This window comes from Equus przewalskii, chromosome 21 (assembly GCF_037783145.1).
Source record: "Equus przewalskii isolate Varuska chromosome 21, EquPr2, whole genome shotgun sequence".
In the NCBI taxonomy this organism is placed as follows: Eukaryota; Metazoa; Chordata; class Mammalia; order Perissodactyla; family Equidae; genus Equus; species Equus przewalskii.
Window position 1 is genome coordinate 7378046 of NC_091851.1, and position 18768 is coordinate 7396813.

An 18768-nucleotide genomic window follows, 5' to 3' on the forward strand; every position below is an offset into this window, starting at 1 on the left:
AAATTATGTCTTCAGCTCTGACCTCTATCCTAGACCTTTAAATTCACTTGCTTATTTCACCTCTTCACCTGGACGCTCAATGCAAATCTCCCACATTAACAGCTCTAAACAAAACTCTTGATTTCCTATCCACTCCCCATCAACCTGCTTCTCCTTCTGTTTTTGCCGTCTACATAAATGCTATCTCCTTGCTGTAGTAACTCATGCCAGTAACACTGAGTCACCTTTGCCTCCTCTCTTCCACTCTATCTAATCCATCAGCAAATGAATGAGCACATTTGGAGAATCTACCTTCACAATATATCCCCAGATCTGACTTCTGTCTCACCCCCTCCACCAACTTCTACTCTGGCCTAAGCTACCAACCTTTCTCTTCTGGAATGTAGCAATCACCTTGCACTGATCTCCCTGGTTTCCAGTAGTACCCCCTGAGCCCACCACATAGTCTATTATTCATCCTGATGCAGAGAAATCCCGTCCCATTCAAAGTCAATCCAAGTTCCATACCCTGATCTGTAATGTCTTCCGTGGTCTTTCTCCCTTGCTCCTCTGACCTCATTTCTTTCCCTGTTCTCCTCGGCTCATGTCTTCCCAGACTTACTGGCATTCTTGCTATTCCCAGAACACATCAAGTGTGCCCTGGACGCCATGCCTTTCCTCTTGCTGATTCCTCTGCTGGGAATGCCCTTTCTGCATTTAGCCACATAGGTACCTTCCTGATCTCTTCAGGTCTATGTTTAAATGTCACCTTGCCAGAGTAGCCAACTCCGGAGGCTTTTTATAAAAGGGAAACACCCCTCCCATTTCACTTCCTCTTCCTCACACATTGCTCTGTTCATTCTCGTAATACATTCACCATCAATCATGTGACAGCTCTGTTCATCTGGTTTTTGTCTCTCTCCTTCATCCCCACTAGTATAGAAGCTTCATGGGAGGAGGGCTTTGTCTGTTTGGTTCCTTGTGGTGTCCCAGGACTTAGAACAGTGCTCAGCATGTAGTTGAACTAGTAAATCCTTGTTGAATGAATAAATGCTTTGCTAGCAAGCAACTAGATAACGGAGTTATATTGGGAGGTTAATAAGCATACACAAAATGCTCATTCTTAGAGGACATAATAGAGGCATTTTAGATATTTAAAGACATTTCCTTTTGCATCTTGGGAAAGGTTGGGGAAGGAACCAGGTAAGGCAGATCAGGACAAATTTGTCCTACAAACATCTGAGATTTTGCCAGGAAGTCCTAAAAGTTTGCCAGCTCACCATTTGAGTCTTCACCTTGTGAGTTGTAAAGATGACACAGAATCACTTTCTTCCCTCTGTGTTGCTTTTCTCTGCACTAGGCTTGTTAGAATTTTCCCAAAGAAATTTGAAACTCTCCCAAGATCGCCGGGCTTGCTGGAATGGTGCCTCCCAGAGTCTTCCTCCTTCCCTTTTAGTAAGTATGGCAGCGTGAACAGTAGTAATCATTGAAAAATGTGCTCAGAACAACTAGAAAAATCAGGCTTACTCATTCGCAGATTTCCCTGAGCCTTTCTGAATCCATAGTAAAGAATTCTCCCCTGTTTCCACAAATAGTTAATTATAGCACTAGCAGCAGCTCTGGGAGGCGGGAAGCCAGGCACATCTGCAGCGCCCCAGGAGATCCTGGAAGCCCTCCCTTCGGCATATTAAACCAGCAGATTGGGCCAGATTAGTTTTTCCCACCGAGTGGGGCATTACTGAAGACATCTCTCCCGTGCTTCCTCCCTCAACACCTTTTTCCTTCTCCCAATGCTGTTAAGTCACTCTCAAAACGTATACTGCAAGGAATGTTTACACCTGAGGAGCCCAGAAAGTGAATTTGGTCACCAGCTGGGGAAGCGAACTCAGAATCTCCTCCACATGGGTCTCTTGGCTTCACCAGTTGGCCTCGAAGTGTGGTCAAGGTTGTGTGCCTACAGATTCGTGTTGCCATCTGAGCTAAATGCACTCCCTGGAGGAGGGCAGTGGGGGCAAGCTGGGCTGCCTAGAGAAAGCTGCTGACCCCAGAAGGCATGCCAACTCTTCCAGAAAGGTCGAGGCTCAGGGAAGAATTTTGACCACTAGGGTCTCCAGCCCCCGGTATTACTTTCGTGGTTATGGTACATCACATGGTAAAAGGGACTTTGCAGATGTAATTAAGGTCACTAATCTGCTGACCTTAAGAGGGGGGGATTATGCTGGGCTGAGTGGGCCCAGTGATGTCACACGAACCCTTAGGCAGAAGAGAAAGCAGAGGGATGTGAGGCACAGGAAGGATCTGATGAGTGTTGCTGGCTTGAAAATGGAGGGAGCAGCGTGAGATAGCACTGTTCTTAACCATGTGTGCAACTAAAATTCCTAGAAACATCTTTTGTGTATGCAACTCCCCATCTCGGAGTCTGTTTCCAGGAAATCCAGACTGACACCATCTTTGTTTACTTTTTCATAGAGGAATCATACTGTAGGGATGGAATTCTGAAGCGGGTAAGGTGGAAATTACTCATGGTCAAAATGAACTTCGAAAATTTCTTAGGAAAGTTAGAAATGGATATATTTGGTCTCAATACATCATGTGTGGAATTTCCCTTCCACAAGGAATCTGGTCCTGTTGCATTGTTCACACAGCAGACGAAGAAGCTGCCTAGTTCTTAGGAAATATTTTGTATCAAAATCATTATCTTTAAATGCTCGAGTCTCTCACCTGGAGGCGAAATGCTCCACTGTGAGCGTCACGAGGGAAACGAAGCGACTGCTCACTCAGCTGCTCTAGTCATTTACGACCACTAAGGGACAAGCAAGGTGGGCAGAACCGGGAGCAGAAGGGCCCACCCTTGTTGTTATTTCCCCCTTCTTTTTTTACTTTTCTGTTTCTAGCTGAGTTCTTCAAATTCACATAAGTTACATAATGATGATGTAACTTCGTTTGTTTCACTATGCTATTTTTGATTTAGGGAATCCAATTGTTAATTAGTGAGAACAATTTTTTAAAGAATCACAAATTCATAAGCACTGTCAATCCTCAGTTAGCCTTTTCTTTAAATCAGATCTGGTATTGCGAGGAGTCATGAGTTTTATTATTTCCTCTCCATCAATTATGGCTGTGTGACCCCAGATAAGTCACTTACCCTCTCTGGGTCTATTTTTGTCTCAGTGGTAAATAAAATATTTTAAAGGTTTAAGGCAAAAGCCTGAATCACTGTTTCCTTTGAACTCTTCCTGTTCTATAATTCTCTTTGTGTGGAGGAGCAGGGAAAATTAATTTATGAAATACAAGTTGGTGACAGAGCGGCACTGTGCAGTGGTGAAGACCCGTTACAAACTACGGGACTTTTGGTAAGTCACCAGCCTCTCTAAGCTCCCATTTCCTCACCTGTAGACTGGAAATCTGATAGTATTTAATTCATAGGAGACATGTGAGGTTTAATCAGATGCTGCTGCTAAGTCCTCAGCACAGTGTTGGAAGGATAGGGCTGTAGCAGTAGCTGATGATGTCACCCCCATATTCTCTCAGTCCTCCTCTGAGTTCACTTGCTACTGCTGACAGCTTCTCAAGTCAAGCATCTTCATCTCTGCCTCTCTGCTTGAGGGCTTTCTCCAGCATCCTCAGCCTGTGCACAGGGCAGCCTGGAAGTCCCAGGGATTTCACATCCCAGGTGAGCTCAAAAATGAGAGACAGAGCCAGTGGGTTAATCATCCAGCAACCTCGTTCCCTGTGGGATGACCCGGAAGCACATTCTACACAACTCCCGCAGAGAGTGCCCCGTGGGACTGATGCCTATGATGGACACCTGCTGAGCAGGCCCCCTTTCTTTGCTTGCCTCATTTCTCTTTCACATTTTACTCTTTTTCTTGTGCTCCTAGGATCAACCTCCCAAAGAAATGACCCTCTTCCAAGTCTTTGTCTTGGGGTTTGCTTTTTGCAGGATCCCAGACTAAAACAGCAGCATTCAACACACATTTACTATTCTCACAACAGTTTTCAAATTAAAGCAAGAGAAGTCTTTGGAGCAATACTCTCTAGTCTCTTCTGACTCGGTGGTCTCGTTCCTGCAAAAACGTCAGGAGCGTGATGGGTAAAGGGCTGTGTCTTTGCTTTCTCCTCACTAGTGTGCAGAGTGTCCCTAGCTGGCTGGCTGGGCATAAAGAGGCATGAGCCCAGTGCTTTCCTAATGGATTTCACTGTCCGTGGATTCACTCACATTTGTAGTTCATTTCTATAAAGCAGCTTTCTTCTTGGAGCCTGAGACACACAGCACATTCTAAAAGTGTGTGTTTGCTGCTTATGGATTCTTGAGGAGGGGAAATAGGTGGAGAGGGGCAGGGAGGGAAAACCAGAGGAAAAGAGAAAGAAATGATGTCTGCTTAACTCTGCTATGCACTCCTTTTGGAGTTAACCGCCCCTTTGCAGTGGGCAATATGGTTCCTTTTTTTATGATAGAAAATCAAGTTATTTACAGAATAGTAAAGGCCCAGGTTACTGAAGGGTCCAGGTGAAATTGTTGGGGGGTTATTGAGGGGTGTGGTCTCACCTACATTCCGCCAATCAGATTTTTTTTTATTTTAAAATTTTTCCTGTGCTTCTGTCTCTCCTTCTCTATCTTGTTCTTCACAAGCTTCAACATCAGTTTACTTTCTTTCTCTGTTTGGAGTAGACATGCCGGAGGCACCCATGAATGCTCATTAGCCCAGGGAGGAGTCTCTCTGAGGAATTCTGGCTAATCTATACTGCTAAGGCCCCAAGAGTTGAAGGAATTTCATTCTATTTTCAAATCCCACCAGTGGCCAAAGCCATACTTGCAGGGTATTCTTCAGGGATCACTGAGCTCTATGATCATGCATCATGGACAGCTCTGTCCCCATGAGAATCCCAGTTCCAACCAGGTTGCTCTCTTGTCTGACCAGGAGACCTAAATTTAGGTTGCAAAAGATGGTCACCATTGTTGGGACTTGAGTTGCTGTTCTGGGCCTTCACAAAGCCATGGGTGACTCAGGCACACGTCAACCTCTTTGTACCCCCATTTCAGGATAGAATAACACCTGTTGGTCCAACTCATGCTACAAGGAAATGAGAAAGTGAAGAAAAGGCGGCCATGAATGGCTTCTGGAATAAAAGTTCTACAGAAATACAAAATACTATTGTATTCGCTATAATAGTTATAATAAACTTACCATTCCTGTTTGTTTGTTTGGAGTGGAAGATTCACCCTGAGCTAAGATCTGTTGCCAATCTTCCTCTTTTTTTAATTTTGCTTGAGGAAGATTGTCCCTGAGCTAACATCTGTGCCAGTCTTCCTTTATTTTGTACGTGGGACGCGTCCACAGCATGGCTGATGAGTGGAGCAGGTCTGCACTCAGGATCCGAACCCACCAACCTGGGCTGCCGAAATGGCAAGTGGAAACTTAATCACTCAGCCATGAGTCTGGCCCCCCATACTTGTTTTTTAATAAGTAAAATATAATTAAATCTATCTGTTTCCCTTTTTTTCCTTCAAGGAGACATTTAGAAGATAAATTGGAGAATTCCTATATGTTTCTTAGAGCAGTATCTTAAAACCTCAAATCTCACCATTTTAGAGTTAAGTATGAAGATAAAAAGCAACCTATTCTTTGGGTGTAAATTCTTTTAAAAAGGCACTAAAACTATCTAATTTCTATTTTTACCCACCCCCTGGCTGAGAAGCTCTCCTTTGCTCCCCATGATGCTAAGGAGAGGACACCTCAAACTCCATTAATTACCCACTGAGGAAGGACTGGTCAAAACCAGAAAAAAAGTGGAGGAAGACATTTTTCTCCAGGATCTTTTCTATTTGAAAGTAGATTTTCCAAAAGATAATAATGCCTTTTCTTCTCTTCCCCAACTTTTAATCTAAGCAATCAAATAGCTATCTAATATGAATCAAAGGAAAGGCATAATACATGAGTGGCCTGTCATCATTATAAAAAATTACTATGACTGATGTTAGGTATTTGAAAATGATTAGAAGCTAAGAGCTTAGCAATTGTGACAAAATTTTATGTAATTTGTGGAGGAAGAGGGTAAATGAATTTTTTTGCCTGCTTTGAACTGCTGAAGGTCCAGTATTCTTCTCAGAAAGCTGTGTGTGCACTGAGAATAAATTGCTATATTATTGTTCTAATAGTCTCATCTTCAGATCACACTTTCCATGTCATCTATGCTTAATCTTTATGATCTGAGTCTATGTACAAGGTGTTCACCAGTCACGGCTAAATTATCCCCTCCGAGTTAGACCTAAAAGCTTTATTGTGTCATGTCCGAAAAGGACCTGAAGCAATTACAAGCCGTTCCCAGCTTCTATTCACTACCTGAGTTTCAACCATGATAATAAATCCAGTTTTAAAAACAATATCAATTATTGTAAAGGCCCATGGACAAAGAAAGCCTGGTTCACTCATATAGATTTTTACAAACAAATCACACTAGTCATGTTCAGTTAATTTTAGAGTAGGAAAAATTCTCTTTTGTTCTGGTGGTTTGGTTCTATGGGATTTTTGAAGGACTATCCAGTAAAACTAACTTTTGTGGGTTTTTGGAGTACCTTAAAAACTGCACAAATATGTTCAGAAGAGACCCTTAAATGACAAAAATAGATGTTAACTGGATCTTGTGGCTGCTGTCTATGGTCATTAGACATGTGGATACATTGGGCAAGGAAGAAGCTAGAAAGATATGGCTCCCATAAATAGAACACAAAGGAAACATCATCCATTCTTTGAGACGAGGCAATGGAGAAAAGTCTTCAGTGGACTGATAAGAATTTCTAACTTATAAAATTGAAATAGGTTTACAAATGACTCCAAAGGATATGGTCCAGTAAAATTGCTTAGAAAAGGAAATAAATGTTTGTAATTCTTGAATTAAATATAACTTCTTTCCACAAATGAAGTTCTGGTTCCTTCTTGTTGAATTATTTGGCTTCCATTTGACTAGTGTGTGTTACTCAGTGAAAGATGGGAGTCTTTATGTTTTTGAATGCATTTCATTTTGACACTCTCTCTGTCAGATGCACAAATACAATTCGACAGGACTGTGAAACAAGTGTCTTAAATCTATTCCTCAGCAGCTTTTCAAGTACTTGTTGAATTTATGGGGCTTAATATGTAGACTGTGAACCACAATTAGGTTGGCTTCAAGATTTGTTGATGCTGCTTTTAGCTAAGTTTAACAAATCTCACAGAGGTTTTGGACAGGGAGTATTGTTTTTGACCCCGATGCTAAAGAAGGAATTTTTGGTTTTATTATTTCATTCCAGCTTTGGATTTATTTATTATGTCTTCAAGTTGCTTTAGTTGCCCACACTTTCCAAACACATTGTCTTTGCTTCAGTGGTTGTACTGTGACTGTGAATATGATCAGGGACACAGTGTGACTTTGGAAATTAAAAACTGGTTATTCTTCCCGACCCGCGCCGCAGCGAATCGCAGACTCTAGGGGAGGGAGCGATGTTCTCTCCTACTGTTCCAGCGCCTCCAAGGCTGTAAGTGGGGTTTATGATCTCCGCCTTCTTGGTATTGTAGGTCTCTAACGAGCTGGCATTATGTTTATTCTCTGAAATTCAGTTCTTCCAATCTTTTGTTGTATTTTGGAGGGGAGAGAATCCCGGCTCAGCTCACCCCGCCATTTTGCTCTGCCCCTTCTCCAAAAACTGGTTATTCTTGGGATTCTCAGTGAGAAGACTCAGAAGTAATGAAATGAAGTGGTTTCTTTTACCCATAATTAAGAAAAGATCTAACAAAGGGACTAGAGATAAGGCTGTACTTTTGTTTCCTAATGGATGCATATTTTAGAATAGTGATAAAAATGTAAGATGGGAAGAACAATACTATTTCATAGATTAAAACCCTGAGGAAAAATGATTAATCATCCATTAATTTGACAGGCATTTATTGAGAATTTACTATGAACTCAAAACTGCATCGTGCAGAGATATCCAGAAATAAACAAGACACAATTTTTGCTTTTTAGCATCTAAATGATGCTACTCAAGATTCTGCTAATCTTTGTAGCAGGAGAAAACTGAATGGCAAGAGAATACCTTTAAAACAGTCTGCATCAGAATCTATTTTCTTAGCTACTGCCCTGCATATCAATGAATAAATATAAACCTGTTGAGAGGAGCACTTTATTGTGCCAGGCAAAAGGTGCATAGGATGCCTTTCTTGTCTTTTCCTTGTTTTCCTTAAACACAAAAATTAGTTGTGAAATGAGGGACAAACATTCTTGAAATTTCTCTTCTGAAGCCAGAACAAAACCAAAAGCAAGCTTCGTCCGCTTATTCTTCTTTATTTCTCTGGTTTTTAACAGATCTTGGTGGTTTCTTTCTTGTAGAGGCAGCCCTGAGAGCCTGCAGTAGCTCAAACCCTCCTGCTTCCATGTGCATAGTTCCTTTGGCTCTGCGTTCTCTTTCACAAGCCAGAGGACAGCGAGTGAGAGAGGCCAGGAAGCAATGGAGAGGCAGGAGGAAGAAGGAAACTGGGGCTGGAAGCATGGCTAAGTTGCTATGTCTAGGAGACAATATGTTTCACAGAATGATAGAACAACTTACTCTTAAGATCTTGGGTTATAGAACGTAACTTGCGACATGTATGTAAGAGATAAAATCTGGACCAATGATTCTTTCCAGTTACCCGGTCCTGCCTCTATCCTCTCCATACTTCTATTTACTTTTCTTTTTGCAACCTGTTTGACTGTGCTTGGGAACCCCAAAATTGAGGTATCCTGATGCTCGACATATTTGCATTTTGTTTAAGGTCTGTAAATACCCAGGGCAGAAAAGTCATATTGCTATTCTTGCACTATTCATAGTCAATGCTTTTTGTTCGAGAATAGTCGCCTCCATGTTTTGCTATCAGCCAATGCCAAAATGGGATAAGGTGCAGGAAAGACTCAGGTCTTAATCTAGTATTTTAGAACAAAGCAGTCATCACTGAATAGTTTTTTTTCTATTTGCAAAGAATTGTGAGATTTTGTGCTTTATTTCTTTTCCTGGAATGACTTTATTATTGACAACAGCCCTGGCGTTAACCTTGATGAGAAGACAGAGGAAAGGTATGGGAGATACATGATCTCCAGGTTCCCTGCTCTCCGCTGTTGGTCTGCATGGGCAGGGCAGATGGTCAGCACCTCCAGGCAGAGGCAGATGGCCACCAGGACCCTTATACTAATGGGCAATGAAGGGGAAATGGAGGCTCCTTTTGGTTAAAATAGATAATATTTTGAGGAGAAAGACAAATGGTTGGAATCACCAGTGCATGATCGCCTTTCTTATTACCCAACCCACCTTATTTTCTTCTCTTTTGGAACCAACACTCCACATTTCAAGAACCAGCATTTCAAAGATCATTTCAAGTAAGTGCAAGAATACGAAAATCTTAGCCGAATGATCCCAAGGAGTCTCCCTGAACTAAACAATGGCTTCTTAGTTTCTGTTCCTCAGTTCTCTTTCTCAACCCAAGCCTTGTAAGCATCTCTTTCTTCTGCCCCAGTTTCTTTTATGCGTTTCTCTCTAAGTGATCTTGAAGCAACATCTTTAATGATAGAAGAGGAGAACCCAATGGGACTTTTAAGTAAATATGTAAATAAAAGGAAAACAATTGGCCATAAAGAGTAACATTATGGGCCAAGGATAAAGTGTAGGGAAAACCAGTGTCATAGTGCACCAGAGTGGTCTTTGTTTGCTGGTGTCCACCCTGGATCCACAGATGACATAGGCAGGATCCCTGTCCACAGGCTTCCCAAGGGCATCCCCAGGCACTGAACTGGTACAGCCAGGATCAAGGCTGTTACGGCACAGAAAAGAGAGCTTCTCCCTTTGGTAGTGGTGCCAGCTTCTACAGGAGATCCTTTAAGAATGCTTGGCATGGGCTGGCTTGGATCCTACTGTGAAACCAAAAATAAAGTGGCTTCTCAGAGCAGAATTTCCACCCCAGGGAATGGGGGATCTCCTGGGTTGAGAACTGAAAGGAAAATAGCCTGTGGCCTGTCAGTTGGTGATCTGCTGAGGAGTATGTTTCATCTGCATTCCCAATTAAAACCCAGAGTAAACCCAGTCAAATGTTCACGTGAAAAGCCCCACCAGAATAAGTCTCCAGATTCTGTCAGCTCAAAAGGAGTCTCATATGTAAGTCCCTAACTCAAATGTCTGACCCTCCTCACATCCGCTTTTCCCCAAGAGTCCTGGAGAAGAGGTTATACGGCTTTCAATGTACAGAGAACAACTTGCCTAGATTATTAATTTCTTTCTTAGTGATTTGCATAAGGGAAATCAGAGTCTTATTAGATCAATGTGAGAAAATACAAGGTGAGAAGAGGGGCTGATTTGGTCCCATGGCTGCAACCATGCACGGATACTGAGAAGCCCACTGCCTATTGTGAGCTGATCACTTGCTGGCCCCCTCATTTCCCCATTCACAATAGGGGGCAGGGCAACCTCTTCAGAGCATGTCGATTCACCCGTAGGAAGCTTCCATAAAATGACTCATTATCCTGCTTGGTGTCTTCCCATCCATCACAGGCCAAAACATGTTCACAGGCAACCAGAAGTCTTTACAATAATGTAGGAGAAGACAGCCAGAAAGGGGTGGTATCCCTGTTTATCCCTCCCCTGCCCCCCCCCCCCCAGCATATACAGGGTTTATTTATTATGCACAAGATAGAGGAATGGAGAGTCCCCAGTGCCACTCTGCCCAGAATCCCTTTTGCCTACTGCAGTAACTTGAGTGTGCTCAGTTGTGGCAACACAGGTTAGAAGACAGATTTATAGGGAAACTCACCCTGGGGTCTCTCTCCAGCTGCTGCTTGTGGTGCAGGCTGCGTCTTCTCTTGGCCTTGGCAACGCCATTGTGGTAAAAGTGGTACAGGCCTTCAGTGAAGGGGAGCTGTGGAGAGTCAAACAGATGCAAGGCATGGTTAGTTTTTGAGAGTGGCCCCAGGACAGGACACCCAAGCTGGGGCTGCATGCTGGGGCTCCATGGCTTGGGATGTGTGTGGAAGACCACTGGCAACTTACTATCCGTCTTGGCCCTCTGTTTCTTCATCACTGTGCTCCTTCCTTTTTCTCTGCTTTTTCTTACGTAGTGCCTATTCACCTCTCTCCCCAATATCTCCTATTCTTTCCTCCGTTTATTAAGTTTCTGCACATCTTTTCACCTCCTCTTCTCCTCCACAAAGCCTTCCCTTTATGTTCATACCCACACCAACTTATCCAGTCTCTTTTCTTGATGTTTACACTCCACATCTAGTTGCTCCAGAATTGTGTCATGACCTAGTCCTGTCTTCACAGCTGGATTGTCTGTCCTATATCTTGGACTTTCTCTGTGACCCCTTGGGGCCTCTCATCATGTTGGGCACAGTGAAACCATCTAAATATAATAAGTACCTGTTGGATGATGGGCCAGGTTTCCCTCTATTTCCCTATCCTAAAGATCCTTGGATTTGAGTATGTGTCAGAGCTAGTTGGAGAAGTCAAAATATTGAGAGTTTGTCTAGAGCTCAGGGCCTATAAGAATCTGGGAGAACATAAAGATAACTGTCACTTGTCTCATGATTCAAGGTAGTAACTTGATGGGAAAAGCCTTGACTTGGGTGTGTAGACACCTGAATGTGGCTCGTGTCTGTTATCATTTAACCTTGGACAAGTCACTTCCCCTCTGGGGCTCTTTTCTTTTCTTCTGTAGAAAAACAGAAACTCAAAGTTCCCAGATCTGTGCCTTTTCTTCACATCTTCATATTTATAAATACATGTTGTCTGCAGTTCTTAATCTGATCAGTGAATTTAATTTAATCCTTGAAAATTATAAGCAAAATCATGTATATATGTGCTTTTTTTCTGGAGAGATGAGACATAATTTTCATCAGATTCTCAAAAAGCTCCATGAACCAAGTAATGTTCCATTAATCAAAGTATTTCCTATTAAAACTTTTAGGTATGTAGGTTACCACCCAGGGTTTGGGAGAAAAGGGAAGGGGATGTGAATGCTTTGAAAGTAAGGCTTTACCAACGTAAGTGGGGCCAAGCTGGGATTTTTAGGTGAAATATTTGGCCTAAATGTACGCCCAAATATTTCTTAAGTAACATTTATTACTATTAAATATAATGAATATTAAATAAAATGAATATATAGAAAATCTGGGAAACAGAGTAAAATACAAAAAATAAAGTAAAAAATTATTCAAATTATTTGGGGGGCAGTATCAGATTTAGAAGGTTATCTTTTTCTGCTCCAGGTCCACTCACTCCCAAGGGCAAACTACCATTTCCTTAATAGTAACATAAATTAATTTTAGATCTTCCTCTTTGCTTTCACACACACACACACACACACATACACAACATATTGTGCAAAATGATTCTTCACTTATGACTCATCTACTATCACAAACTTCTATTTTCTACTTCCTTCTTTTAAACAGCTGTATAGTATTCTATTATATGAGATATATCATGATTTATTTAACCTTTATATATTTTTTCCATTTAAAAGTAATGCTATGTGTTGCAGGTGGGGGGAGTCCGATAATGAGGGAGTAAGAACCTCCAAAAGTCCACTCTTATGTAAAAGCAACTAGAACACTGAAGAAAATTGCCAAATCAACTTTTTCAGGAGTCTGGAAATTAACAAAAAGACTGCAGCAACCTGAGGAGAATTCATCCAAGAAAACAGTTGAATTTCAGTAATATGACAAGCTTTGCGGTGTTTTAACTTGCCCTATTCCCACCCTCTTCTCCTCAGCTCTGCATCACAATCTCAGTAGCTGTGAAAAACAGCAGCCACTGGAGGGTGCAGACTTGGTTTGGAGCTATTCAAAAAGCCCCATTCCCAGATAACTGTGTAGAAGCTATCGAGAGAAGTCCCGTTCATACACATTGTTGTTACTTGCTCTGGCCCAGAGTTTGCTCAGTGGGAAAGGCCACATCCCTGCAGTTTGTCAAAAATATTTGATGGCAATTTAACATTGCAGCTTCCTGAGACAGCAATACAAATTGAGGCAAACAAAAGGCCACCCAGAAAACTTAAAAGAAACATCTAGGAAATGAGATGTCCATAGAGGACTTTGCAAACCTCCAATATATTTCTAGAGACTTAGAAGGCCACACACATGTGCAGAGCTGTGCACATAACCAGAAAATATATAAGAAGGCTCTAAATGCTCACTTCTGATTGACCTTGATGCTCTATAAAAACAGGAAGTGAAAGTCAAGGCAGAGTTGTAACAGCCTGCCTGAGCACTGAAGGCATGCCCCAATATACACAGAGTCCTTGGCAAAGAATAAAAAAAAAACCCCTTATTGATTCAAGGTCTTTAAGGAAATCTCTGTCCAGTCGTTAGCTGACCACTAAGCTAACAAAGCAGATTCAGTGGCACACAATAGGAATTACAGACTTTACAGACTTAGTCCAGGAAAGTCCCTAAACAAACAAACAGCAATAAAACTCAGAAACGACAACAACAAAAAAACTGCTGAGAGAGTGATTCAAATTTCCAGAGTTGCCACATTATATTATTTAAAATGCCTAGTTTTCATGAAAAAAAATTATAAGATACACAAAGAAACAGGAACATATGGCCCATACACAGGGGGAAAAAAAGCAGTCAATAAAAACTGTTTCTGAGAAAGCCTGTTTCTGTTACTGGACTTACTAGACAAAGACTTTAAATTGGCTATCGTAAGTATATCTAAAGAACTAAAAGACACCATGTCTAAAGAATTAAAGCAAAGTATGAGAATAATGTCTCACCAAATAGAGATTATCAATAAAGAGATAAATGTTATAAAAAAAAAAAGAACCAGATAGAAATTCTAGAGCTGAAAAGTACAATAACTGAAGTTTTTTTTTCACTAGAGGATCTCAATAACAGAATTGAGATGGCAAAGGAAGAATCATCAGACATAAATATAGGTCAAGTGAGATTATTGTTTGGGGGAAAAAAAAGAAAAAGAATGAAGAAAAATGAACAGAGCCTCAGAGACTTGTGGGACACTATCAAGAACACTAACATACAAATAATGGGGGGCTCAGAAGGAGAGGAATAAGTAAAAGGAACAGAAAGAACATTATAGAAATAATGGCAAAAAACTTTCCTAATTTCATGAAGAGCATTAATATACACAGCCAAGAATTCAAAGTAGGAAAAACTCAAAGAGATCCACACCTAGAAATGACTTAGTCAAATTGTCAAAAGTCAAAGATAAGAGAGAATCTTGAAAGCAGCACGGAAAGAGAAAAAATAGAAAAGGTGCAATAAGATTAACAGCTGACTTTTTATCAGAAGCTGTGCAGGTCAGAAGGTAGTAGGTTGGTATATTCAAAGTACTGAAAGAAAATGACTGTCAACCAAGAAATCTATATTTGGCAAAGCTATCCTTCAAAAGTGAAGAAGAAATTCGTACATTCATGGGTAAACAAAACCCCGAGAGAATTCATCACTAGCAGATCTGTCCTACAGGACGTACTAACAGCAGTTCTTTAGGGTAAAAGGAAAGGACCCTAGACACCAATGTGAATCCACGTTAAGAAATAAATAACATCAGTAAAAGCAAATGCATAGATAAATATAAAAGACGGTGTAAATGTATTCTGTTTTTAACAACTTTTCCCTCCAATTTGATTTAAGAAAAAACTGCATAAAGTAATAATTATAAAACTATGTTTATGGATTTATATAAAAATATGTAATTTGTAGAACAATAATAGCACAAAAGAGAGGGAAGGAACATAGCTATATTGTAGCAAAGTTTTTGTATACTTTTGAAATTAAGTTGGTATTAATCTGAACTAGATTGTTTAAAATGTTCATTGCAATCCCCAGAGCAACCACTAAGAAAATAACTAAAAACAATATAATAGAATAAACAGGGTAATTAAAATGGTACACTAAAAAATATTTAACAAAAAAAGGCCGTTATGGAGGAATAAAGGAACAAAAATTTTATAAGACATGTAGAAAACACATGACAAAATAGCAAGTGTAAATCTTATCTCATAAGTATTACATTAAATGTAACTGGATTGAAAACTCCAAAAGACAGAGATATATAGAGGGGATGAAAAAATCCCCAATCCCATGATTCAACTATATGCTATCTAAAAGAGGCACACTTTAGATTCAAATACACAAATAGGTTGAAAGTAAAGAAATGTGGAAAGATATACTGTACAAACAGTAACCGAAAGAAAGGAGGACTGACTATACATATAAGAGATAAAATTGATTTTAAGACAAAAATTGTTACTACAGACAAACAGTGACATTTTATGGTGATAAAAAGGTTAATACATCAAAAAGACAAAGAATTATATATGCACCTAACAACAAAGCCTCCAAATATATGAAATAAAAACCAACAGAATCAAAGGGGGGAACAGACAATTCATCAATAATAGTTAGAAACTTTAATAGCTCATTTTCAATAATGGATAGAACAGGTAAGAAGGTTAAAAAGTAAATTGAAGACTCAAGCAAAACTACAAACAACTAACAGTCGTCTATAGAATGTTTAAGCCAATTATAGTAGAATACATATTCTTCTCAAGTACATGTGGAACATTTTCCAAGATAGACCATATGTTAGGCTGTTACATTAGAAATTAATAACAGATGAAAAATTGGGAAATTCAGAAATATGTAGAAATAAATGACATACTTCTAAATAATCAAGGAGTCAAAGAAGTAATCACAATGAATACTAGAAGTTACTTTGAGATGAAGGAAAACAAAAACACAGAATCTGAAAACTTATGGGATGCAGGTAAAACAGTGCTTAGAGGAAATTCGTAGTTGTAAATGTCCATTATAAAAGAAGAAAGATCTCAAATCAATAACCAAACTTTACACCTTATGAAACTAGAAAAAGAAGAGCAAATTAAATCTAAAGCAGGCAGCAGGAAGGAAATTAGAAAAATTAGAAGATTCAAGTGGGAACAAATAAAATAGGAAAACAATAGAGAAAATGAACGAAACCAAAGTTATTCTTTGAAAACTTCAACAAAATTGACAAAACTCTAAAAACCAGGCCAAAAAAAAAAGAGGAGACTCAAATGAATAAAATCAGTAATGAAAGTGGAGACACCACTACCAACCTACAGAAATAGAAAAGATTTTAGGGACTACTATGAATCACTGTGTGCCAGTAAATTAAATAACCTTGGTGAACCAGACAAATTTCTAGAAGACATAAATTTCCAAAATTTATTCAGAAGTAATAGAAAATTTGAATAGACCTATAATAGGTAAAAAGATTGAATCAGTAATTTAAAAACTTTCCACAAAATAAAGTGCAGGCCCAAATAAGCACTAGTGAATTCTACCAAGTGTTTACAGAATTTATACCAATCCTTCAGAAACTCTTCCAAAAAATGGAGGATGAAGAAACACTTCCCAACTCATTCATTGAGGCTAATATTACCCTGATATGAGAACAGACAAAGATATCCTAAAAAAGAAAACTACAGACCATTATCCCTTAAAAATATTAGCCTCCAAATCCTTATCAAAATACTAACAAACTGAATCCAGTAACATTTAAAAAGGATTATATACTATGATCAGGTGGGGTTATCCTAGGGATGCAAGGTTGTTTTAACAGCTGAAAATCCATTAATGTAATAACTATATCAATAGAATAAAGGACAAAAATCACATGATCATCTCAATACTTTTTTCTAAAAAACTTTTATTGAAATGATCACTAGATGAAATCCAACACCCTTTTATGTTAAAACATTCAAAAAACTTAGAACGGAAGGGAATTTCCTCAGTCTAGCAAGTGTATCTATGGAAACACACAGCTAACATCATATTTAATGGTGAAAGGCTGAATGCCTTCTCCTTAAGATAAGAGCAGGACAAGGTTGTCTGCTCTTGCCACTTATGTTCAACTGTGTACTGGTGGTAGCCAGGACAATTAGGCAAGAAAAAGAAATAAAGTCATCCAGATTGGAAAGGGAGAAAAAACTCTCTATTTGCAGATGACATCATCTTGTACATAGAAATTCCTGAGAAATTCACAAAAAACGATTAGAATTAACAAATGGGTTCAGCATGGTTGTAGGATATAAGATTAACATAGAAAAATCAATTACATTTCTGTATGCTAGCAGTGACCGATTCAGAAGTAGAATTATTAAAACAATTCTGTTTACAATAGCATCAAATAAACAAAATATTTGAGAATAAATTTAACAAAAAGAGTATAAGACTCGCACAGTGAAAAGTACAAAACATCATTGAAAGAAATTAAAGATCTAAATAAATGGAAAGATATCCCGTGTTCACAGATTTCTATGATGGCAATACCCCTCATTTTTGCTGATCCTAAAATTTATATGGAAATGCAAAGGACCCAGAATAGCCAAAACCATCTTAAAAAAGAAGAACAAGGGGATTCTTCCAAGATGGCGCCGTGAGTAGTCCTCTTTGTCTCTCGCCCTTCGAGTCTACAATTATTTGGACACTTATCGCTTGAAGTTGGAGAACTCACACTTCCCAACTTCAAAACTTACTAAAAAGCTGCAGTAATACAGAATCTGGTATTGGAATAAGGAGAAACATATAGTTCAACGAAAAAAATTGACAGTCCAAAAATTTTTCATAATAATTGATTTATAGTTAATTGATTTTAACATGGGTACTATGAAAATTCAATGGGAAAGAATGATCTTTTCAACAAATCATGCTTGGAAAACTGGATATCTCCATGAAAAGAATGAATTTGGATCCCTTTCTCGTGCTAACTGCAAAATTTAACTCAAAATGATTCGTAGTCCTAAACGTAAGAGGCAAAACTATACAAATGTTAGAATAAAACATAGGAGTAAGTATTCATAACTTTAAATTAGGCAATGATTTTCTAGATAGGACACCAAAAGGCCAAAAGACAAAAGAAGAAAAATATGAAAATCGAACTTCATTAAAATTGAGAATGTTTGTACTTCAAAGGAAATCATCAAGAAAATGAAAAGACAACCCACAGAATGGGGTAAAATATTTTCAAGGCGTGTCTCTGATAAGGACTCACGCCAGAATATATGGAGAACAATTCAAAAATAAAGTCAAATAACCCAACTAAAAAGTGGGCAAGATATGAATAGCTATTTCTCCAAAGAAGATGTACAAATGGCCAACAAGCACATGAAAAGATGTTCAACATCATTAATCATTAGGGAAAAACAAATCAAAACCACAATGACATATCACTTCACATGCGCTAGTAAATAAAAACAAAACACAGAGACCAGCAAGTGTTGGCAGGGATGTGTGGAAGAATTTGAACCCTTGTACGTTGCTTGTGGGATAGTAAAACAGCACAGCCACTTAGGAAAACACTTTGGCAGTTACTCAAAATGTTAAACACAGATTTTCTATATGACCCGGCAATTCCAATCATAGGTATACATCCAAGAGAAATGAAAACATATGTCTACACAAAAACTTGTCCACAAATGTTCTTAGCAGGATTATTCATGATAGACAAAAACTAGAAACAACCCAAACTTCCATCAACTGATGAATGGTTAAAAAAAATGTGGTATGTACATACAATGGAATATTATTCGGAAATAAAAAGGAATGAGGTATTGATACATGCTACAACGTGGATGAACCTTGAAAAATTGATGCTGAATGAAAGGAACCAGACAAAAAAGGCCACATATTGTATCACTTCCTTCGTATGAAATGTCCACAACAGACAAATCCAGAAAGTTGATTAGTGGTTGCAAGGGTCTGGGAGGAGGCAGAAATGGGGAG

The 18768-nt window shown here is 39.2% G+C and overlaps 1 protein-coding gene across 1 annotated transcript in view; it reads right to left on the bottom strand.

The window, feature by feature from the left end:
* The window catches only part of PCSK2 (proprotein convertase subtilisin/kexin type 2), a 262007-nt gene that overhangs the window by 212693 nt on the left and 30546 nt on the right, over positions 1-18768 (bottom strand). Inside the window, exon 2 of the mRNA XM_070588775.1 lies at positions 10791-10895. Within this exon, the coding sequence (XP_070444876.1) occupies positions 10791-10895 (105 nt within the window). The remainder of the gene's footprint in view (positions 1-10790; positions 10896-18768) is intronic.